This window comes from Necator americanus, chromosome III (assembly GCF_031761385.1).
Source record: "Necator americanus strain Aroian chromosome III, whole genome shotgun sequence".
Lineage (NCBI taxonomy): Eukaryota > Metazoa > Nematoda > Chromadorea > Rhabditida > Ancylostomatidae > Necator > Necator americanus.
Genome location: NC_087373.1, coordinates 18692441 through 18716365, shown reverse-complemented (window position 1 = coordinate 18716365; position 23925 = coordinate 18692441). Strand labels below are relative to the sequence as shown.

The following is a 23925-nucleotide window of genomic DNA, read 5'->3' as shown; positions in this document are numbered from 1 at the left end:
CCTTTCTTGCATCGATGGAGGAAAATCACTTACTGACGGCGGTCGCCATCCTTTGAGGAAGCGGAGGATATAGTCGGCGGTACTTCACGTAGCAGTTCAGACATTCTTGTGTGTTGGAACCTCGGTGTACTTCTGTACGTGTTTTCTATACTGTCTAATATCTATGTAATATATAGATGATGATTCTAAATAATAATATACCTACATAATATTAGGTCTACTGGAAGATTCTGTCCGCTTCTGTTACAAGTCTCGACACTTAAGCACACCTAAAGAAGCGGGTGTGACGCTTCTTTAGGTATCTGGCGCCGTCTGACTTTAGCCGGACATTCAGACTGGTGTATATATATACCAACACGCTGACTCAAGGTAGCGCGACAATTGATGGAATAAACGTGAGATTGTTGCAATCAACCTCTATTTTATTTTGGGCTCTCTCTCTCACTCTCATGAAGCACGGTACAGTTGCGTGAACGGTAGCGCTCGAAGCCGTGCGATGGAGCGTAGCGGTTAGGATCGAGTGATTTCTTCTAGCACCATTCATTACTGCAGTTCGCGATAGCCCAACTCGATTCCAACCGCCATCTCCACTGCGCTTCGAGCTGCCTACGCAATTGCACCGTGCTGCATGTCGTTTTGACCAGACAAAACACATTTCGTTATTCTTGGAAGTTTTATGATACAACATAGCTATTCACTTTCGGTGTACCTGTTTGGAGAGTTCGGTAAAGTTAAAGCATAGTAGTTCCACCTCTGCCTTCCTTCTTGTATGGTCTGGCCTACATGCATTTATCCCGGAAGACTAATCCTAGGTTTTAAAACATCGACTGCCTTAGCAATTCATTTCTAACCTGCTGATTGATGAACCATTGCCTTTTCAAATGAGAAAGTCAGTTGACAATTAAAAACGGTTTTGCGCTCTGAGAACGATTTTAGTGCTCTAAAGTACAGTTTGATTAGAGCAGTGTTAAGTGCCCTTCAATCACCAGAACACAGATTTTTCCACTAAAAAAACATCATCACCATAAAAAAGATTAAAAAGAGGTCTCACAAAAAGAAGAACAATGTGGAAAACTTTATCTGCACGAAGAAGTGGCCGACATGGCAAAAAGCTCAATCAGTTCAATGTATGCAATATCCTTAACATGAACAAGCAGTAAATAACGAAAAAAAAAGAAGTGTATTTTGGAGTATGACAAACATAAATTCTAAAAGGACCGTTTTACCCTTGGCACGAGACAGATATGGTAACTAGTACGTTGTGAGTCAAAGAAAGAACATTTGAGTTTGACTTAGCAACAAAGTAATAATAACGAATATATTGAAGAATCATAGTGAGTAACCAACAATAAAGACTTGAAGAGTGAATTAAGGAGCAGTCGAGTGACATCTAATGATGTGCTGCAAAAGAAAAAAACCCACTAGGAATCATAACTACTTTTGAAGGCTACTCTAATACGTAGGAACTCAGCTTCGTAAAAATCCTTGTTCTTCCACACAAGGGTTGTTGTTGTCTCTCAAAAAAGTGGATCTAATCCACACGGAATACGGCAACCTAATAAAAAAAGAAAATTTCAGTGCGCTTCCTTTTCAACTTCAGCTTCTTTGAGGGGTAGTTCCTCCGGAGCGTCACCTCCCTTATGTTTAGCCCAATCTTGGACACTTCCGCTTGCAAAAAGTGCGAAAATTAGAGACCCGGCAGCTAATATAGCAGCAGTCAGCCATAAAACGTTATGCCATTCTTCTTGAGTCCCCTGAAGAAACAAGCATAAAGCAATCACCAAGAGATGAGCTGAGTCATTTGTCTCACTTACATTTGGGGTGAGCGCAGACGTCACCATGGGCGACACAATTCCAGCCAAGCAAGATATCGTGTTTCCCATACCCATGATGGTACCGGAGAAGGGAGGTGCAATGTCAAGATAATTCACCACAAATCCTGAGTACTGCAGACCTGAGATAGCCATCCCTGCTGTGATGAATACGATGACCAAAGCCTACAATTATCGGTAACTAATGGGTCAAATGCCTCTCAATCGCTATAATCGACTATAGAACTTACCTCCTGCCCGCATCCACAGTAGCCAGAAAGTACGAGGAAAACGGCTTGTCCGAGCAAAGCTACAAAAGTGAGTAACTTGTGTAACAAGAAATAAGCATCGCTCATACGTCTACTTCCTTCTACAAACACAACTGAGCTTAACATGCTAAAGTTGCGCCAAGAGTTCGTGAGCTAGATTGATACAACTCTAGATGTCGCTAATGCTGTTCTGACATTTTATACAGAAAGCGCCGGTGGAAATGATTTTCAAACTATCGATTTTACACCAAAAAGTTAAATAATGCATAGGACAAACAGCAATATGATGGGTCTCAGAAGTTAAAATAAACTATTACTAGAACGGGATGGAGTGGGTTAATTCTCACTGCCGGAGCAAAATTCACAACGCCGTACGGTGGGTACTGGATTAAATCTCAATACACACCAGTAAAAACTTGAACTGATATGTATGGTCGAGACCGTTGATTCAACAAAGACAAAAAAGTGGATGAGGGTATTGCATTCCTGGTTTGCTGCTCAGCCGCTAAAGTTTTTCTGAGCACTTCAGGAAGTCGTATGTCCTACTACCACTGAACCTCGTCATGAACTGGTTGGCATGGTTTTTTGTCTATAGCCAACACAGTGGTGAAACAGTCCTTATTGGGCTGGCTTTGCAAAGGGTCAGCTTTCTTCAGAGCCTGAAAGGTTGAAATCAGCTATAATTTGTCCAGGCGAACGTCTTTAAGACCTTAGCGGCAGGATTACGGTCGCAGTGTCAAAATATGTTTAATGCTTGTTTTGAACACGGTTACCACCGTGTGGTACGTAAACGATCAATCGGTTTTTGGCACTAGGAACCCTACGCGAGTACATGTAGTCTTTCTCTTCCATTATCCACCCCATTCCTTGCATGACATCTGGTGTATTATGCTGGATCCCTGTTTTCCCTTTGCCCCCCTTTAAACAACAATGTTTGTAATGGGTTTGTTTGACAAGAAGTTTGTGCAACGAAGGATCAAGGACACTGAGGAGCAGGAAAACAAATTAATAAACGGAATAGTAAGGCATTAGGCAAAGGTATTCTACCGTTACTGATGAACTTTAAATAAGAGCTGGTGTTTAACTGCACACCAACTGATCTTTATTTTATACTCAGAGAGCAACATTGAAGGTGGAAGTTTCAGTGTTAGTGTCATCAGACTCTGAGAAGTAGCGAATGCTAAGCAGTGAACACGGTAAATTTAATGCCAAACTTCCCGGATTAGAGGATATTCTCATGATAAAGATCGGTGATCTACTAGTGTTACTCAATTAATATTCTTCGAAGAAATGCTTTATAGGTCTCTTCGTGTACTGTGGACGAAGTGCGAACGGCCGGCACCATCGGCGTCGAAATTGATGAGTTTGCTCATTATACAATCTACAGACTTTTCAGTTTTTTTTAATATAAAAATGGCTGTTTTTTTTTTTACAATGGAATTGAATGATTGTTCTTTCTCTTTTCTGTTCTAACGAAATGGATTGTTCGAGGATGAAGATGTGGGGACCCTTCCATCAGACAGAGGCCACTCAATGTCACAAATAGTTCATTTGATAGCATTTGCTGAGTCCTGTAATACAAAAAGTACATAAATAAAACCACATACAAATGGTGCGTGATACAAAATGAAAGGACGTAAATTTTAACGTAACATAAAAGACGAGAGCGAGCTCAGAGAGGAAAGGACAGAGTTCGCACGAAACCATAAAAGCCACTGGCGAATGAGTACAAGGTGTTCCGTCCCACCTCGCTAGTATATACGCATATTCAGCAGTGTGAGCATACTATTCTAATCAAAGTGATTTCAAGGAAACACAGAGGCAAGGTGTATTACACTTGAACACCCCAGATATTAAAGAGGATACGTCATCAGTTAGGCGCAGTTGTCATAGCTCGCATATTGTACATAAGACGTAGCCTTTTTACCGATGTCCATCAACGATCGCGTTCAACTTCCTTACGCAGCTATTAAGTTGAAAAATGTGCATAACGCCCAATGACTGCGCCAAATATCAACTGGCTTTCGGGATTGATCATCGTTCGATAGAAAGTACACAATAATGTACGAACATCGGAAGATTAACAGGTAAATAATGCGGAATTAAACCTTCCCAAAGTTTGGATCTCGACTAAGTTCGGCATCGGGTATCTGTGGAATCCCTATGAAGCAACAGGATCCAAGTATGTAATTTCGTTTGATGCAGTACAAAAACAACACACATGCCGTTTGTGTTGGTAAGATCCAGTAAATAACTTTATTTAAGTTGTTGAGAATCCGAGAGCAGCCGATATATATTGCAAGTAATAAATTACGCATTATGACGTAATTGCATTACAAGCACGAAGTTTTCAAAAATATTCCGTCTTACCTACGAGCATAGCTGCGCGCCTAGTGTTGAGTGTACCGAGAATCTTCCTGCTGCGTATAAAATCGGCAAGAACTCCACCAATATTGATCACAACAAAATAGGCAATATAAGGGATTGCTGATAGAATTCCAAGCTGAAAAAGGAATAGATTATGTGAAAAAAGAAAGTATCTGAAAACGTTTGCATCACGGTTGTGTGAACATGTGTAGGGAAAACATTGCAGGACACCTACCGCCGCAGAGAAGTTGATGAGCACATTTGAGAAAGAGAGGTACAAAAGCAACTGTGTATACGCAATGCAACGCTCAATGGTTTCAATTTCAAGACATGAAAGACTAAATTAATGCCAAAAACAAACATCCTAAAGAGAGTAAGAAAATACGACGCTATAATCAGTAAGTTGGCTAACTCCAACTGTTGCTAATAGTGTGCAACATTAAAGACATCACCATACAAATCTGAGGTGGTAAAGATTTCAGGTGTAGTATTCGTATATGGGATAGCAGATTATGGAGAATGGGGTGATTCCGTCCATTTCTTCCTAATTGCCGTAAAAAACGACCCGGAAGATGCGGCGCGTGCACAAGGCTGGCGCGCCCCAATCGAACTCCTCATAGAAAATATTGCGCCGGGACGCTCGAAGCGTTTTTTTACGGCAATTAGGAAGAAGTGGACGGAATCACCCTTCTCTCAATAATCTACGATCCCGTATACGAATGCTCCCCCGGAAATCCGTACCACACCAGATTCGTGGTGTGATGCCTTTAACGAGAGAAAAGCTTTGACAAAACAATGAGCCCACCGATGACAAATCCAATCCCAACACATCCTTTAAAAAAGATGGAAGCGACACTAACATAGTGTAAGCTCCCCAATCTCCAGCAAAATGGCCAAACCAGCAAGCCCACACAGCTCTTGACGTCAAAATGCTACCCCATGGCGTGGCAGGAGGCTGAACGCTTTGATATATACGGAAGGGATGCTCGACAAGTACTCACTTTTCCGGTATGTTTCCCCATGTTCTCCTCAACAGCTTTGGTAATGTATTGTTTTTCAGCTTCAGAAATTCGCGGATGGTTGCTGGGCCTATCAGATACCATATATATCCATATGATGCACCAAAGAAGTCCGATAATACCTAAACAGACAGTAAAGATTCTAGAGAGAAAACGCTAACAATCGCATAAGACAAAGAAAAGATACTTTAAGGAAACGAAAAAATCGGTGTTTGAAGTTGGTGGCGTGTGGCAAGTACAATACTGGGCTGCAGTAGGAGAAAATGTCTTGCAAACGTCTCACCAAGGATATAAAAAATACTAGGCCATCCACCGTCAAAACCGTATTGACAAAGGAACCCAGAAAGCGGAAGCACGAAAACGTTTCCAATTTGCGCTCCTAAAAAAGCTGATGAAGAAAACCACTGTGATAAATCGCTACCAGAGCCATAAAGCTATTTCTACCTGAACCCATTAAGACTGATCTACAAACCTGCATATGTGACACCTGTTAAAACAGACAGTTCAAGCGGAGGACCCCACACCGACCACATGGTATGCATTGCAGGAAAGGTAGCACCCTATAAAACGACATCTCGCCATTCTCATGAACACCCTAGAAGAATGACATACGAAGTAAAAAAAAAGAACAAGAAAGACCTGCAGGAAACCTATGGCAACACGAAGGCCGGCCAGGAAGTAGGCATTAGTGCGAGCGGCTACTGGACTTGCTAGAGTAAGAATTGAAGACCCGAGTATGCATGTAAGGATCACACGTTTTCCACCAAACCGAGAAGCCAAATAGCCGCCAAGTACCTAAACATCGAAATGAGTTCAAAGTGAATAATATAGGAACGGAAAATGGAAATGTGTAGAAAATCGTGTTGACTTCACCTGGCTTCCAAGATATCCCCAAAAGAACGCCCCGAGAATCTGTCCTTGGATCGATTTGCTCCATTCAAACTCACCAGTCACAATCTACAAAACTTTCTGGTGTTTAGACCTATCCATTGTTATTGAATCGCACTACAGACGCTCCAGATATCTACGCAGACTTTCAGTATAAAAAGCACAGGCGCATTGAAATGTCGAGAACAGAAAAGCACGAATTGCTGAGCTGAGCACCACAACACGCTCATAACAATAGCGAAACGATGTGAGGTAGTTATAGTAAATTATTGTTTTAAGAAATGATTCGCGGCCGTTTTTCTAAAACTGGAAAACGCAGAAAAATGAAGAGTGTTAACCAAATGTCATAATATTTTGATGAAGAATTCCTCGATGTACAGGGTACTAAAATTTCGATTCTTTTTTATCCTTTCCTTTTTATTTAGCCCAAGCAAGAAGTTCGGCTGCACAGCCGATGGTTCGAAACCATTCCACAATCATGTCATAATATTTTGGTAAAGAATAAAGAATCAGAGTCAACAAAGCACTTCATATCCATGGAGGTGACTAACTGGTGCCGTACTTTTTTGGAAGGATGAAAACGCCGGCTAAATACATCGCACGGCTCATTGTATATCCTGAACATGCCCTAATAGACCTAAAACGATACCGAATTGAAGTCGAATGTGTAGGTGCATCTTGAAAGGGCTGATCAATGCAGTGCGTATTCCTTTGTCCTTTATGGGAGGTATCCAATGGGCTTTGAAAAATTCAAAAAGGAAAATAAGGAATGAGAAAAAGAATGATAAACAAACACCATCAGACACTGGAAAATATTGATTGGTAGATGTCAGAGACGATGAGAGAATGAACAGCTTAGAGGATATTGATTAAATTGCAGCATTTTTTCTTTCAAAAACTGAAAAGAAAGGGTATTTTTTCAACCCACTACCGCACGACATAGTCAACCAATTGTCAATTTCTGATCCGTCTTTGAGGCCAAAATTCCTATTTTTGAAGCGCGAATTTTCAATTTTTCTACATCTACATGCACAGCACCAATGTCAACTTCAGGTCTTGTAGTTTCCATTGAATGTAGAGAACAAATGGATTCAAAAATACTGTTTTGCACATTTTACGCACAACATTAATGATTTAAGTTAAGAAGAGTCGAGCAAATTGAAACACGAACACATTCAAGCAGAAAATTGTCAATCGGAAGATATGTAACATTTTGTCAACACTTTTCATTTCGTGCACTTCTACGTTTGAAGAAAAAACAGTCACGAATTATTCCTCAACCCAATATGTTAGAAATATTATTATTATTAGAAATATTATTCAACCATTGTCATAAGTACAGATAACTATAGACGTGTCAAAAACAACATTAAGCACTGTGCAACTGCGTAATCGGTTGCGCTCGAAGCGATGCAATGAAGCGCAACAATCGGAAGGATCGAGTGAGGACGTGTCCTACCACCGTTCGTTGCTGTAGTTCGCGTTGGTCCCACCTCGAAGCTATCGCCACCGCGCCGCTTCCAGCACAATCGTCGACGGAACTGCACCGTGCTCCATGTCGTTTTGACTCTACTATACATTTTGAACATGAAATTACGTGCATGAAACACATGTCTTCCTATACAAATGCTGTCATTTTGTAATGCAGAGATTGCTTCCAACAAGTATTATTGAAGTTCTAGTTTACTAGAACTTTCACTCAGTTTTGTTTCACTAGTTTCATAGTTTGTTCTGCTGTTAGAACGTCTTTAAGTATTTACTTTGTAGAAATTCAAATTTCCGTTCCTTTTGTGAAATTGTACCTGATTAACATTTGCAGTGATCGGAGTCATACTAAAAACCCAGAATTTGTCTTGGAAAATGTTAGCCATACACAGTTATATAAAAATGGACAGAAATCAAATCCCACAAATCAAGTTCTTAGAGGCGCCCTAACACCAAAACAAACGACAAAATAAATGTAAAAGGGCACTACTAAGTCTATGCAACCCTGTTCTTACAATATACACAAAAAACAATAAAAAAGGAACAACAAAAAAGGTCTGGGAGTTTTCCAAAAACTGTAGAGAGAGCTCAGTGCACACCTTCACCAATTATTCGTCGCATCAACGCGTTAGAATACGTTTTACGCTCACTGTGTACAAAATTAAATTTTTTTTTCTAACTGAGAAGTGCTAGGAAGAGGGAGCCAAACGATTAGAAGATTGAAGCATTAAAATCCCCTTGAGATACTCGCTTTCTGAACTTGTTTGCGCACTTTACCTAACGGAACGCACTCATGAATTCAGTAGGGATCTTGTATGCTATACCATTTATCTGTTCTTTGGACTTTTATTTGTTATGCAGTTTTCATGGTGGTAATCTCGAACAAAGTTAAAAGCAGTAGTTCCGCATGAAAACAATAATTCTTCGACTCTATAAGTTTCCACTGAGAGAAAAAATGGGCGATTTCCTCTATATCAAAACTTCTGATGTTCAGTAAGATTATTTCTGATTATTTTTAGCACCAATTCCTCGATTGGAGTAGTTTTAATGTGACCTCTACGAATGATACATACAAACAGGTTAAAAACAGCAAATTTCGAGGGCCTCTGCACATGATATTATTTTTTGGAACTCGAGAAAATTTAAATCAAAACTGGTTTCGAGATTGCTTGTACAAATAACTCCTCAACCGCATGATGACACCTGTCCTTGGGAGGATTCAAACACTCGCAGGAATGAGCTACAGACACATAGCACACAACATGTAGGTGTTAATGTAAATCCCAGCAGAGAAAAAAGAGCAAGCAACTCACTTCATTTGCATCTGAAACAACAATTTCTTTCCCACATTTGTTCACGGCGCCGGGCTCCAGTTCTGTTGTCTTATTCTCGATGACCATACATACAATGGCAAAGCTCATATTGGTGCGAAGCGAATAGGTGACGAAGCATCCAAAGAAGCATATCAATGCCAGGGCAAACCGTGTGGAGGGCACCAATGCTGAAACAAGTGCTCTTGGTAAATAGAAAACATCGCACATATACAGAATAGTCCACATGAAGTGTGACGCAAAAAAAAATAGGCACAACTTTGAACCAATAAATCCAAATAAGAATTTTTTCGATATGGTTATGGTTTCGGGCCATCGAATGTGCACTCGTACGAAGAAACTAATTGAAAAGGATTTTGCAAAGAATACCTATCCTATTCATATATTATTGTACGAAAAATAATGAGAAAAGTTTTAAAAAAAGCAGGATTAAAAGAGATTCGAAGAGTTCTTCGCATACTGTATAGCGAGTTTAGTGCATCCTTCACCGAAAAAGCGTCGCGTCAATCCGTCGCAGCACAGCTATACTTTTAATACATTTTACGCATCGATGAATATGGACTGTTGCCCAATAGGAAAAAACAGATGGGCGTTCTCTAAGAGTGTATTGTTAGACGACGACAAGGAAGTTCCGGTCAAAAAATGAGTGGAGTAGACGAATTTAGGAGAAATCACGGGAAATGAAAGTCAAAAGCTTACATCTCATAGAAAACTTTACAAATGACTTGACGCTTTCTTTTACGAATGTGTTAATGCTACTGCAACAAAGACAGTTTGAACGGACATACCAAGTACGAAAGCGTGCAGTTCTACCACAGCTAGAACTTCCAACTGCATAGACGCTTAGAAGTGATAATCACACCAGAATTATACTATACTGCCCCTTATCTCTTACTTTTATTTTGTTTGTTTCGTATTCACAATAAAAAAGCTCAAGTAAAAACTAGTCAAAGACATAAAATAATGTAAGCCAGTAACTAGAATACAAGTTGTTTCAATAATACGCGAAGTCATAATAACATTGGCCAACTCGGCTCCGAACTTGTTTCACAGGATGAGGGCTGACCGCTGACCCAGCACTCGCTCTTTGCCTGCTTGAACGACGCGTCGGTTTCACGCGATCAAACACATTCGTCACTGACTACTATAATACCATATCATTGTATTGGACTGAGGAATAAGTCGTGAAAGTTTTTTCTTCAAAACGAGAAATACATAAACAAGTAAGAAGCATTTCCAAAATGCTGTATATGACATGAAGAAGAATTCCTTAATCTACGACACAATCCTGGTTTTTTAATTTCGTTGATTTTTTTTTGAACATTGAAGAGTCAAGTGAACAAAATGGGGGATACCTCTCGCCGTTTGTTACCGTACTTGAAAAATGGAACTTTTGATCTCGAAAACTGACCATACATCGATCATCCAGCTATCGCGGGTTATTCTTGCTTTTTTTCGGAAACGGAATGAGCAGTTTTTCCACGCTTCTTATTGTTTTTAAAATGTTTCTTCTTTTTCTCGTGTTTTTCCAGATTTCACTCGTACTTCTTAAATTTTCATTTTTTCCTGAGTCGATGATGGGAAAATGTAGTTGAGGGTCATTCAGTGCTGCTCTTATTTCCCGACGTTCTAACTTACTTTTTTCTCTCGGTAACTTTAGTTTACATGTCACAGGCCCTCTAAGACTAATGTTTGGCTATTAGGGCTTCGATTGATTCAAGTATTTGCTTCGAGAAATAAGGACGCCACAAGGTCCCCCTCTCAAACTACATCAACTACTCTAAAAAAATCTGAACAGGACTCGTTTGTGGAATGAGAAATTCTCTATTGAATGATGTACATATCACCTTAATAATAGTTCTTGTTTCTATGTGTATTTTTCGCTTTGAAAAAAAAAAAGATCCCGACTTACTCCTCAAGCCAACACATACGAATGAAACGTTTCAATTCAAGCCACATGATCTGAATTTCCACCCTCAAAGATGATTCAGAGAATCTGACCGTAACCAATATTGCAAATCCCAAGTGGCAGGGACACGTTGCTACCGCTACTGGGACAACTAGAATCTGCGTCAGATTGCGCCACAAGTGGGAAACTCGATCTCCCTTCTGCAAAATGCAAGCGAGTCGTGCATAGCATACCAAGCTATTTATGACTGCAATGACTCATTAAAGCATCCGAAGGTTTTTGGAACACATCTGCGATCACAAATTAAACTAACACAGCTGAAACAACAGAAACAACTAAAAGTAAGAATTAAAGGCATCACCTCACGAATCTGAGGTGGTGCAGATTTCAGGTGGAGTATTCTTATACGGGATGGGAGACGAAGAGGAGGGTGATTCCGTCCATTTCTTCCTAATTGCCGTAAAAAACAGCCAGGAAGATACGGGTTCAGGCGTTTTGGCGCAATATTTTCTACAAGGGGTTCGATTGGAGCGCGCCAGCCCTGTGCGGCGCCGCATCTTCCGGGCCGTTTTTTTACGGCAATTGGGAAGAAATGGACGGAATCACCCTCCTCTCCGTAGTCTCCCATCCCGTATACGAATACTCCACCTGAAATCCGCACCACCTCAGATTCGTGGAGTGATGCCTTTAAGTGGAAAATACACATCTGCTCATCTCCCACGCATTCAAACTAAAAATGAGAAGCGCCTAAAATCACTGGCAAACAAAACCAGACTAAATCAGCAATAAACTCACGTGTTTTAGCAGTGAGCTCCATGGCTCCTCGGACACCCTGAAATGCTGAGACATAATCTTAGTCAATGTCGTAAGAGTACGAATTCTGAAGCACAATAAAGAAAGAATAGCAGCTAATGTGGAATCAAGGTACGTACAATGTTAACAAACAGTTAGAGAAAGGCAGGGGATCTCATCACGAAATACTGGCAGAATCTGTTTAGCGTTGTTTTCTCATTTTGAAAAATCATATGAAATTTCGAAAAACGCTAACCAATTAGTATTATTCAAATTCAAATTAAGTGACGCTTTTACCTACTCTCAGAACACATTTAAAATTTGAGAATTGTCAAAACGGCGGCACGACAGGTACGAATAAATAAGATGACTTGAAAAAGCGAAATTCAATGACAACTGACATATACTTAGCAGAGCATCCATATAAGTGTGAAGCGCTTGCGAGCTCAGCACGTTGATGTGTGGAAGAGGAAGCGAACGAATCTATTATATTATTGATTGTCCATGCTCATCCACTCTGTCTCCTTGATAAAAAACCACGATCATAAGTTTTTTTTTTCTGTTCGGGAGCTAGCAACTGGAACTTTCTCCATCGCAGTGATAACACACCTAGTATTAACAAAATAACACATAAACTTCGTCAGGGAGATAGTCTGGATTGCCACAGAAAACCAATACCACTGAACTACCGCGTAAGATAACATAACAAAGATTTTTGAAGGGACATTTGGACTACACACTCTAGATATTTGTAAGTTCACAGCCGAATTGTTCAATAAACGTTAGTTCATTTGTATTGAGCTAAAATACAAGGTTATTCCCATAAATATAGGATTAACAAATTACCCTATATCAGAATTCAGAGCTTTTCGAAAACGACGATATTACCCAGCAAATCATCTAAATTTTGTATCACCATCAGAGAGTCAACATCTGCGAGTTCATCGCTGATAAATCCCTCGTTATTGGATTCTAAGCGTATAAACGCTAAAAATCGGAAGCTATCAAAAGTATAGATAGGAGTCCAAGGGCAAGAGAGAAAGCATAGTCCAAGCACGATGTCGATGACATTATATCTTTTCACGTAGCAGTGTTTCAATGATTTTGATTTCTCTTTCGTTGACAGAGAGTTGAAAGAAAGCATAATATACAAAACCATTTGTTTTGATGAAAGATGTTCATTGATAGCGGCTACGAAATGAAGGTATGATAAGGAGGATAAGAAAAGAAAAAGGGGAATTGTGATATTTGGCGGAAGATCAACAGCAAAACTCCAAATCTTCTTTGGTCATTTTTTGAGCTGTGGAGCGAAAACTGGTTGCGCTTACTACCCGTTGAACAACATAAGAAAAAAGAAATATCGCCAGTTGCACAGAAAACTGCACGTATGATAAGGAATAATTTCACTAATGGAAATATACGTCAAATATGGAAAATAATCAAAGGGACAGTTGTTTATAGCATAATGTCTACCTTAGTTATGAAATACTGCTCATAAGTAAGAAATGAGGATCAAAAGAACTGTGGTCTGTGAAACACAAGCTTTTCTTCGTGTGAAGTAAATCACATCAATGAAATGAAGAATGTAGAGTTTCTGCTAGGAAAAGAATGAGAAATAAAGATATAGTGCTAGTAGCGTAAGAGCGAGTCGTGAGTCTTGCTGAGTGCGATATGATGAACTAGAGGTCATTCTGGAAGTTGTCACCGTTCCTACGTGAGGAAAACGACATGCGTGTGCTAGGAGCACGCCCACGTTTGCACGGGTTGCGTCAGTATGACGCAATAGAATGATGTCAACTTTGCACTTCTCCACAGAACTTTCAAACCAATGAGGAGTGGACGGTCTGGTCGACTGCGTGCGAAGACGGCGGAGTGAGCGATGACCATCACTGATAAGACGCCTTCTCAACACAAATTCGATAACACCGCAAATCACGTCCCTTCGGAACAGGCGAAAGACATATCTACTGTAAAACAAGATGCAGATTCAGAGGCAATTCCTTCGAGGGAGGGAGAGGGAGAATCGGCACCACGACGAGAAGCAGCCGCGAGCGTGGTGCTGGCGAGTTGCCAGTTGGGGGGCGGGGCTCCTCTTATCCAAACCAGTGCAGTTGGGATCTGTTGCACCTGAATCAAGAGGCGCTGTGAAGAGAACCTAGCCTGAAGGGGAACTGAAGCGAGGAAGGAGAATGATTATCTTCATCTTAACCTTCTTGGCACACACAAACACCGTTCTGAACCCCTGATCTGCCAGTGAAGGTGAGCCGCACGCGGGTTAAAACAACCTGACTTGTGGTGCAAATGCGTCCTCTCTCGAAGCGACGCTGTGGAATCCTCGTTCAGCTTTGCAGTCCGAGTGACACCAGTAAGGACCTTCTTAACTTAGACCGTTTTGAAGTCTCCAAGTCTTCTCTTCTTGAAACCTCGGCATTTGATAGTGTATTTATGTTTTCTTGTTATGCCAACGAGGTTTAGGTGAAACTTTTTTATTGGCCTGACGTTTCGACAAACTCGTCTTTTTCAAAGGCCTGAAAACGGCTCGAGGTCTTTGATACCATGTATATCCCATCAAACTCCTCCTCTCTCCTCGCCAACCCCCGATATTGTTCCAAGTACACCACGCAAGACCTCAAAAGGAAAACAACTGACCAGTTTCACCGGGGTTGGTAAACCACAGCGTTTTTAAAGATTGTCACCAAGGCGGATGAGATCTACGCACTGTGCAGTATCCTTAAGTATTCGTGTCTGGATAACGTTAAGGAACTGCATGTGGGGCAATCTTATAGCTCACAAAGTGTTACGAACGGCAAGAAGTCATTGATAATTGATAAGCACTCATTTTTGTCATTTTTGTTATTCATGAACGGATTCCTGACGGAAATCCAGAATGCTTCCAAAGCCTTCCTAGCAGATATTTCTTTCTCAAGCGCCAATTGCCCCCCCCCCCCCCACCTTTGTCTCTGACTCCTTAACTGCTGCTATACACCGAACTCTTTTGCGAGCACAGCTGCAAGATGATGTTGTGTTGGTGAACATCCCGAACGACAGCATTAAGCGACAGTTAGTTCGCAATAGATTCTACGATAGGCAATGTAGGTCAGAATGTTGCGTGATTTGTTCATTCGGTAAGGCCGGTGATTGCACGAGCATCGGAGTTATTTACCAAATAGAATAGCTAACGTGCAACGCCATTTATATTGGAGAAACTGGAAGGATGCTGAACGTGCGTATCAAGGAACATTTGGCTGGGAAAAGGCCAGGGAGTTCGATGACACCGTTAGGGCGCCACAAAAATGATAAGCATGGAAATGAGTTTGAAATAAAATGTACGATATTGACGCACGAGAAAGAAATATCTGCTAGGAAGGCTTTGGAAGCATTCTGGATTTCCGTCAGGAATCCGTTCATGAATAACAAAAATGACAAAAATGAGTGCTTATCAATTATCAATGACTTTTTGCCGTTCGTAACACTTTGTGAGCTATAAGATTGCCCCACATGCAGTTCCTTAACTTTATCCAGACACGAATACTCAAGGATACTGCACAGTGCGTAGATCTCATTCGCCTTGGTGACAATCTTTAAAAACGCTGTGGCTTACCAACCCCGCTAGTCGGTGAAACTGGTCAGTTGTTTTCCTTTTGAGGTCTTGCTTGGCGTACTTGGAACAATATCGGGGGTTGGCGAGGAGAGAGGAGGAGTTTGATGGGATATGCATGGTATCGAAGACCTCGAGCCATTTTCAGGCCTCTGAAAAAGACGAGTTTGTCGAAACGTCAGGCCAATAAGAAAGTTTCACCTAAAACTCGTTGGCATAACAAGAAAACATAAATACGTTTTGAAGTCTGTTATCGAGCTGAACTAAACATATGTTCGATCGATCGATTAGATTTATGAGACGAATGAAATGAGATAAGGTGACGATGGCGTTGATGCTGAAGAATGAGGATTTTAGTGCGAAAACAACTGCCAAGTAATCCTAGCTATGGTCGGGTCAAAACGACAGGAATCTCGGTGCAGTAACGTAAGTGGCTGCACTCGTAGCGGCGCGGTGAGAAAACGGTCGGAATCGAAATGGGACCATCGAGAACGGAAGCAGAAAAATGGTGCTAGCGGGGGTCCTCGGTCGATCCCAACTGCTACACAGCACCGCCTCAAGAGCTGCTGCTTACGCAACGGCATCGAGCTTGTCACAAAATATGTACAACTGCATGTGAAACCGTTAAAAAGACAAAAAGCTTTGTGGGGCTTATCTTCACTTCATCAACCCATCGATTGCCCTGCTATCGACCGTCATGGAAGACCATGGTGCCATTGCCTCCCTCCGCCGAGAACCCAAGCCCGTGCCGACAGAATACATTCGGCGGTAAGTGTACTTCAATGGATTGAACTTGAAAAGTGATTGTTGTCGCCATTCTGGCATCTCTCCGTGGAGAAGCGGATTTCACCGTTACCTAATGCAACAATGTAAAACGGTGGGAATGTGTTGAAGAAGGTGATAGCGATGCGCCTCCGACTAGACAAGACACAACGAAGCAGGCATGAGTGCAGAGAGCGTACGTGCATACGCGTCGCTGTCACTCGGTTGAAAATATCCAACTTAATTGTAGATTTGACTCCGGAGTATGTGATCAAGTGTAGCGTAGTGGGAAGACCTTCAAGGCCAAGCAATCATGTCCTATTTCTCGATTCCAGCCGCATACGCTTTCATAAACTTCTGCGATTTCGTATGAATGCTAGAGGCACTCTGGCCTGTCGCTTTGAACAGAAAGCGGGTTGGTTCAGTAGGAAGTGAAACAGAAGTGAGAAGTCTCTCAAACATTCTTTCAAACACAAAAGCGATCAACGGATAGCACTGCACAAAGCAGCGGTATCTGCAAAACTTTAGCCTAACCTATAGGGTGGCAAGATGTTTCTTGACATGATCGTGACTCTCTTCTGAAAAAAAAACCCCGAAGCAAGTGGCATTGCAGAGAACGTGCAAATCACTAGATAATTAACCTATGATGATGATGTGTACTTTACATCGACTTCAGCTTGAACACATTCAGCGCAGAATGTGTCATTTTTTCTTCGCCGGCATTTACTCGGAACTCCTCAGTTAACTATACAAGGGCTATAGCTACTCAGAGACCGGAAACTGTCACGCCATTATTTTTCGTTATCCATACATAGCGGGCTACTTCTCCTGAGGAGAGTAATTGGTACGTAGTGCCGATGACGAATATTTGCGACATCTTATGCACATTCCAGAACCTTCGCAACAACTTGTGCTCAAATCATGCGACAACGAAAATTACGCTTTATGGAGGTGCCTCAGATAGTGACTACAAAGACCAATTTTTTGCTTGTTTAGCGTTACTCAAGACAGATTGAAAATATCGAATGTTTGTTGCGTTGCGTCCAATTTATGCTCTGAACCCAGGAAGCCGACAATTACGATCCATGCCATCCACGCAGGTTTGTAAATGAATTTATAGGCACTGGAACAGTATCGCTTGTGTTTCTCAATTCTCATTTCGTATTGAGGGATATGGAGAATTTCGAAAAACTTTGCAACTCTTGGGGTTTTCGGCCACCGAAGGAAAAGAGTAGTCCGGCGGAAACGTTTTGAACTATGCTCCGACATCGCTGCTTTCTAGCTGGAGAGCATCGTTGAGGGAGGGTCCCATTGCAAGAGACATTCATTGTAGGACTCTCAAAAGAGATATGGAGGTAACGTAATTTTGACCGGTTTGTACTTTTAACAGCGCATTATTTCTGCTTCAGATGTGTTTGTTGTGGTTCAGACTTCTGCAGTCTTTTTGTCAAGAATTTTTCTTCCTCTTCTTCTGTGTTCCACATTGATTTTAAAAAGTCGCGCGAAATTGATTATACATCTATACTTCTTCACTGCATTTGATGTAAGAAGATATTTCTTTTCTGTTGTATCCAGTTTGCAAACTAGCAAACACTAGAAACAATTTTTTTTGCCGTGCGTTGTAAATTGAAACGATGCGAGAAGCGATTGAAACATTGATTAGATTCGAATTCGTTGTTCAGTTTGCAATGCGAAGACAAGACGAATGAGAATTCGCGAGCTGCTCAAATGCGAATTTGCTCCCTAGCTGTACGGAAATCCATTTGTTTAGCTGATCCCACAGTTATCCTTCACTATATCATTCTCTTACTACTCAAAAGCTGCCAAGCCCGTTACAAATTTCCACATTGTCGAAAACATCGTGGGAGGATTGTTGTTGACGAATATCCGATGGTTGCTGCGACCATTGGCAGACATTTGGTAGTGACAGGGAAAATGGTTGTGAGCAGAATCTGTCAATAACATTCTATCACGCAGACTGAGTAGAAAAGAAAGGGAACAGCAACAAAAGAGACAAAATGGTCACTAAACAACGGAAAATGGACGCCGGAACGTGTTGAAGGTGTAAGCGAAATGCAAAGACGAAGTGAAGAGAGCCGACGCGAGACGTCGCCCTCTCCTTTCCCTCTCTACAACTAATCACTTGTGCTGATGACGCGAGATTGCGCGCTTCAATTTGTGCCTCGGCACATCCCGGTAATTAAAGTGGCCCCGTCGAGTGTTCAGCCCAGTTATGATCCTTTTCGCATCGCGCAAAATGTCTCTGCACATCTCCGATGCGGGAGCTGCACGTCACTCTGCCTCTACGATTCAGAGGCTCAGTTATAGGAGGCAATCGAAATTTATCACGAAAGAATCGAAAGAATCTTGTGATGAATACCATGAATTACAAGTAGAACTAGTTTTTTGCGGTGACTCTCACTCTTTCCAATTCTCGTCGAGTGATATAATGAAGCGATTTTGGTTCGCCATGGAAAAAAAATTAGTTTCTGAGACCTACATATAAGAAAATGATTGCAGTAGGGCAGCCCTCGACTCATGAAGTGCAGAAAATGATGTCACTACGTAGTTTTTGGCTAGCCGAGTGGTGTCCGATTCATCAGCTGGGTACATTTGACGACTCAACATAAAAGTGGGAACAAAGCAAGCGTGTGGATTTCCACCTCCGCCATGTCTGTGGATAACAACGACAACAAAAAGGTGGTTGTAAATGGGATGCAAAACTGTTAGTGATCATAAAGTTGGAGGTGAAAACTGTTTCGGAAAGTCGAAGTTCTTCAACTTCATGGAACACACCTATTCTGCACAAGTTTTTGGCTTGTACAAGGTCACACGTTTCATTCATGACAGAATCGTGTAAGATGCACTAAAAATCCTTTTCTTTACTTCAGTAGAGCTTATACTAACATGAACAATCCCACTCAAGCTCGTTTCACAGAAAACCCTTGGTCCTTCTCAGCAAATGACTTTAATAGTACGCAATAGGTTCAAAAACGAACTAACTTGTGATGCAATTGCGTAGACTGCGGTTGCGCTAGCGGTGGGACCTTTGCAATTTCCAATCGAAGCGTAATGTCGTGAGGGTATCATCGTGCCAACTCGCAACCGCCTATTTAATTCGAGCACGGGTCGAATCACGAGCCAATCAGAAATATCTCGTGATATTCAGCGTCTTCTTCTCGTTTGATGACTTTGCGACAGTTCCTCTGAAGTTTTCGCAACTTATTGCGCAAAAGTTCCTAGTGTGTGGTCATGCTTATTGTAGTCAACCGCACGTCGTTCCAATTCCGCTGATTTCGAAGTAGATGACAGGTCAATCAACGGGTACGCAGCTGTACCGTTCTTCATGTCGTTTTGCCCCTACTATATGTTTTGTCTACGTCTAGTTTATTGAAACATTCTTGTCATCCTCATTAGGTATTGCTTGATATATACGGACGTAATAAAATAGCCAGAGAGAAATAATAATAGAGGTAATAACAGTAAGTATAGTAGTAATAATAATAACCAGCCTGAACGTCCAGCTAAAGCCGGACTTCAAGCTTTTTTCTGGTGCTTCGCTCGCCTTCACCGATCAATAAGGAATAACAGTAGCGACATTTCTTGTAAAATTAGAGCTGTTTTTTTTCTATCAACGATTTCATCCTTTTTACCCGAAAATTTGAGCATATGTAGATGGAAGATTTTATGATTTTTCCCTGAACTTCTATATTTGGAGAACAATCAAACTTGATTTTACATCTATGTTTCTCTCAAAGGATAAAGGATAAAGGATAAAGTTTCTGGCGTTGATCAATCCGCTTGGAATGCGCCCCCACGTTCACTTCAATTCAGAATCGTTTGAGGTTTACGAACGTGTAACCGCCCCATACAATGACTTGCGGTGGCTAGCCGATGTGTCAAGTCAGTGTTTTTATCCTCCCAGACAAGTCTGCTACCAATTTATCGACCCCGGAGGGATGAAAGGTTTGGTGCGCACTAGGGCTGATACGAACCTCCGATCGATCGTGCAGGAAACGGAACCTCTAACCGCTACACTACACCCGCCCTTATGTTTCTCTCAAACCTCCTTAATTTGGAAATATTATTCAAAATATGGGTTTCCTCCATTCTCAACTATTAGCAAGGAACGATGTGCTAACACTGACAATGAAATGACGTGAATATCACTATCGTAGTGATAAAAATAACGTCCTACGTCAGATCGCGTAAACCGTTGGCTATCATGTATTGTATTAAAGCAGTCGCTTGCATGTGTGCTTCCTCTTTTTGAAGAAATGATGATAGCAGAATCAGGGAGATATGCTGCGAAATAGATATGCGAAAGAACCACAGAAACCAAATCTACCGCGTTGGGACTCCCGCGCACCAATCTGACGCAGTGGAACCCGCCTCTCCCTAATCTATAGCTTTCTAGCGCAATATTCCGACCCTGTGGGACCCGCCGCACTCCATTTTACAGTTATCTGGCTCCGGGGCACGAATTCGACGCCGTAGGACCCGTCCCACCCAATATTACCGCGTTGGGGCTCCAGCGCACCAAACCGACGCCATGGTATCCGTCTCCCTCTGTTTTTAGAATTTCTTGTCTGAGACACACACATACACAGATGCACACACGTGACAGAATAAGTCCGTCATTTTATAGCATGATAGTTTGCAAATTTGGAAGCGTACATTCACATAAAAGTTTATTTACCCTCACTAACACATGACAGAAACAAACTTGCGTTATCAAGACCAGCTTACATGACCGCATAACTCTGGGCAGTATTCCAGTGGCAGAGTGCTCGCCTCTCAGGTACATGACGATGCTGCGCCACCTCATCGGTGAGGAGTTTTGCACCACTGTGGGGTATTTTAATGACATATATATATATATATATATATATATATATATATATATATATATATATCATAATAAATTTACTTTACTTACTCTTTCAGCAGTGAGTAAGCAATTTTAGGAGATTTCTATCGCTACGCTTCAAAACGTTAAAAATAGAGTTTTGAGGGGATTCCCAGAGTAGCTGGGACTCGCGGACTTGGTGCTTGCCAAAGATCTTAGAGATCCTGAGTAAAATTCTCAGATTGATACAGCGACGTTTTCGGATTCGGACAGCAAGAAAGACGTACGACGAACATACAGCACGTACAGCTTCAGCTGGAAATCACAGTAGAAGATTAATTTCCGATCCATGAAAGAAATATGTGCTGTAGAGCTCCTCAGATAACAGAAGATCACGTTCGTACCATTCTCAGACATAAAACGACATTTGCGATTCACCGTAATCTGCAGAACAAGGCTACTTTTCCGACAACAATAGAATATATCCCATGGAAGATGACATGAATTCGATTCACGACGGTTCCCGTCACAGCATAGGTGTTTACTGCCTCGACGGAAGCAGAATAGATAGCGCCGCGTGGAAACACGCTCAGCATGAATTAAAGGCATCACCCCACGAATCTGAGGTGGCCTGTACATTGTATACGGGATCGTAGATTATGGAGAGAAGGATGATCCCGTTCATTTCTTCCTATTTTCCGTAAAAACGGCCCGGAAGATACGATTGCGGGCGTTCCAGTGCGCCATTTTCTATAAGGAGCTCGATTGGAGCGCGCCAGCATTGTGTACGCGCCGCATCTTCCTGGCCGTTTTTACGACAATTACGAAGAAATGGACAGAACCACCCTCTCTCCATAATCTACGATCCCGTATACAAGTACTCCACCTGAAATCTGCACCACCTCAGATTCGTGGGATGATGCCTTTAATGTGGATCAAAATAGCGTTCTGCTCAGAGAGGCACATATGCCCACATATCCTTAGTTGGACTAAACCTAGTTTATTCCTGTTTGATTTTATGCCTTCCAGGAAGTGAATCTACTTAAGCTTTTTTGATTAAATAAGTTTTAAAGAGTTCAAAGACTGCGATTTCTGGAAGGTGGAGCCATTCCATTAGTTGTGCTGAACCGCTTAATTTTTTGCACTAGAAAAAAAACTTCAGCTTGCTAGCTACGACCGCGTCAAATAAACTTGACTCGTCGTAGGGTGGAAATTAAATTCGCGAGATGGTAACTTTGCTGAACCAGACTTGAGCTATCGAGGATCTCGCTCTCCATAACTGCACCACAGGCCAAGTTGATTTGAAACTACTCAAAGCCGGGTCAAAACTACATGCAGCGCGGTGGAGTTGCGTAAGCGATTGCGCTCGTGCCGGTGCGATGGCGTGATGACCCCTGCTACAACCGTTCCTTTCTGCAGTTCGCGATGGTCCCAGCTCAATTCCAGCGGCTATCTCCACCGCGCCGCTTCGAGCGCAACCGCTTGGGCAACTGCACCGTGCTTCATGTCCTTTTGACTCGACTATATATGCCTCATCGTTGACACAAGTCAGTGTTCTCCACATTGCGCAAGATCTTCTGCAGCGCTAGGTGAGAGATGTGGAACGAACATTGCATGCTCGGCATCCAGTCATCAATGAAGGATGCTGTGACATTGAGAGCACCCTGAACCTCTGAGCCCCTACCTAAAACTCCTCTTTACTGGCAGAACAAATGTCTAGTGTAACAATAGAAGGTGATCAGGGTGAATGTCATTAGCGAATGGTTTGTCTGTTGGACAATGGAATGGAATAGACCCATAATAGATTAAGTAGTAAGTAATAATGTGTAACAACACAACATCCGAAACAATCCGTAGGACAGAGTAATCCTTCATTAACAACATTCATAGTGTTGAAGTCAGCGTACCACGAAATTGGTGATGTTCTGATCTCTCTACGAAAAGGTAGGGTGGGGTGTAGATTACGAATATGAGCGCAATCACGCTCAATTGCTCCAAAATTTCTTGAAAACCGGCGTGGAAAACGACCTCGTAGACCAGATATTCCTACGAAGTATCTAACAAGATGTCACGTATGCGAGCGCTAGCATGCGCGCCGTAACAGCCAGGGAGCGGGAGAACCAGCGGCAACACCGCGTTAATTCTCCGCACAATCGCAGACTCGACGCGCATGTCGGACATACGCGACACGTCGCTAGGTGCCTCGTAGGAAAAAGAACAGAACTGTTCCTCGCCATTTTTCAAGGCAGCCAGTGGAATAGAGTGTGACTGCGCTCAAACGTTTCACGGATAGATCCAAACATCGTCAATTTCGTGGTATGCTCTCTTCAATTGCAAACAGATTTTATCTTCATATGTGGCTGGTAGTGCAATTTTCAGGATCGTGCACCGCTTCGTGTCTGTCGGGCAGCAGTGAGCTCATTCGCGAATATTTTTGCAACAATACCTGGTCTAGGGTTTTTTTTTTCAGAGTTACTAGAGGAATTCTTTTCATAACAAACATTAGAATTTTAAATGAGAGGCACTGAAAGTCTACCAGAAAGATGGAGGACGGTTGTAGAAAACGAAGAAGAAACACAAATAGTAGTTTTGAAAAAATGATGGGTGTGAAGAGCTGTTAACCACAGGTCCTTAGCCGCCATAGAACTAAGTCCGATATTCGGGTGGATCAGCTGGTGCACGGTCTCCATCAAAAGGCATCACTCAATTTTTTAATATCTACGGTATCAATGTTGCTCGAGGGCAGCCGCAGGGTTCGGAGCACCCGAGCAGCGCATTCTTGCAGCTCCACGATTTGGTGGGTACTGGTCGCGTTTTCTAGCCGACAATCAACGAATTCCCTCTG

The 23925-nt window shown here is 42.0% G+C and overlaps 3 protein-coding genes across 4 annotated transcripts; 1 reads left to right on the top strand and 2 right to left on the bottom strand.

Moving 5' to 3' along the window:
* Nucleotides 1-1574: 1574 nt before the first annotated feature.
* Nucleotides 1575-10007, bottom strand: RB195_010048 (uncharacterized protein; the record flags this gene model as incomplete). Of its 2 annotated transcripts, none has more annotated exons than XM_064190869.1 (12): nt 1575-1754; nt 1815-1997; nt 2063-2121; nt 4451-4583; nt 5253-5402; nt 5449-5588; nt 5750-5845; nt 5939-6026; nt 6106-6261; nt 6340-6423; nt 9153-9340; nt 9959-10007. In XM_064190869.1, 12 exons carry the CDS (start codon nt 10005-10007, stop codon nt 1575-1577), a joined length of 1506 nt encoding a protein of 501 aa, XP_064048452.1. The 2 variants fall into 2 exon arrangements, with proteins under 2 accessions (XP_064048452.1, XP_064048453.1); XM_064190870.1 differs by lacking the exon at nt 9959-10007 and having other exon boundaries at nt 9153-9163; nt 9246-9291.
* RB195_010047 (uncharacterized protein) lies at nt 9305-13758 on the bottom strand (the record flags this gene model as incomplete). The annotated part of the gene is made up of 4 exons (XM_064190868.1): nt 9305-9340; nt 11875-11911; nt 12273-12354; nt 13698-13758. 4 exons carry the CDS (start codon nt 13756-13758, stop codon nt 9305-9307), a joined length of 216 nt encoding a protein of 71 aa, XP_064048451.1.
* A 2408-nt stretch (nt 13759-16166) lies between these two features.
* Nucleotides 16167-17513, top strand: RB195_010046 (uncharacterized protein; the record flags this gene model as incomplete). Its single annotated transcript, XM_064190867.1, has 3 exons — nt 16167-16237; nt 17228-17331; nt 17401-17513. 3 exons carry the CDS (start codon nt 16167-16169, stop codon nt 17511-17513), a joined length of 288 nt encoding a protein of 95 aa, XP_064048450.1.
* Between the last annotated feature and the right edge of the window lie 6412 nt (nt 17514-23925).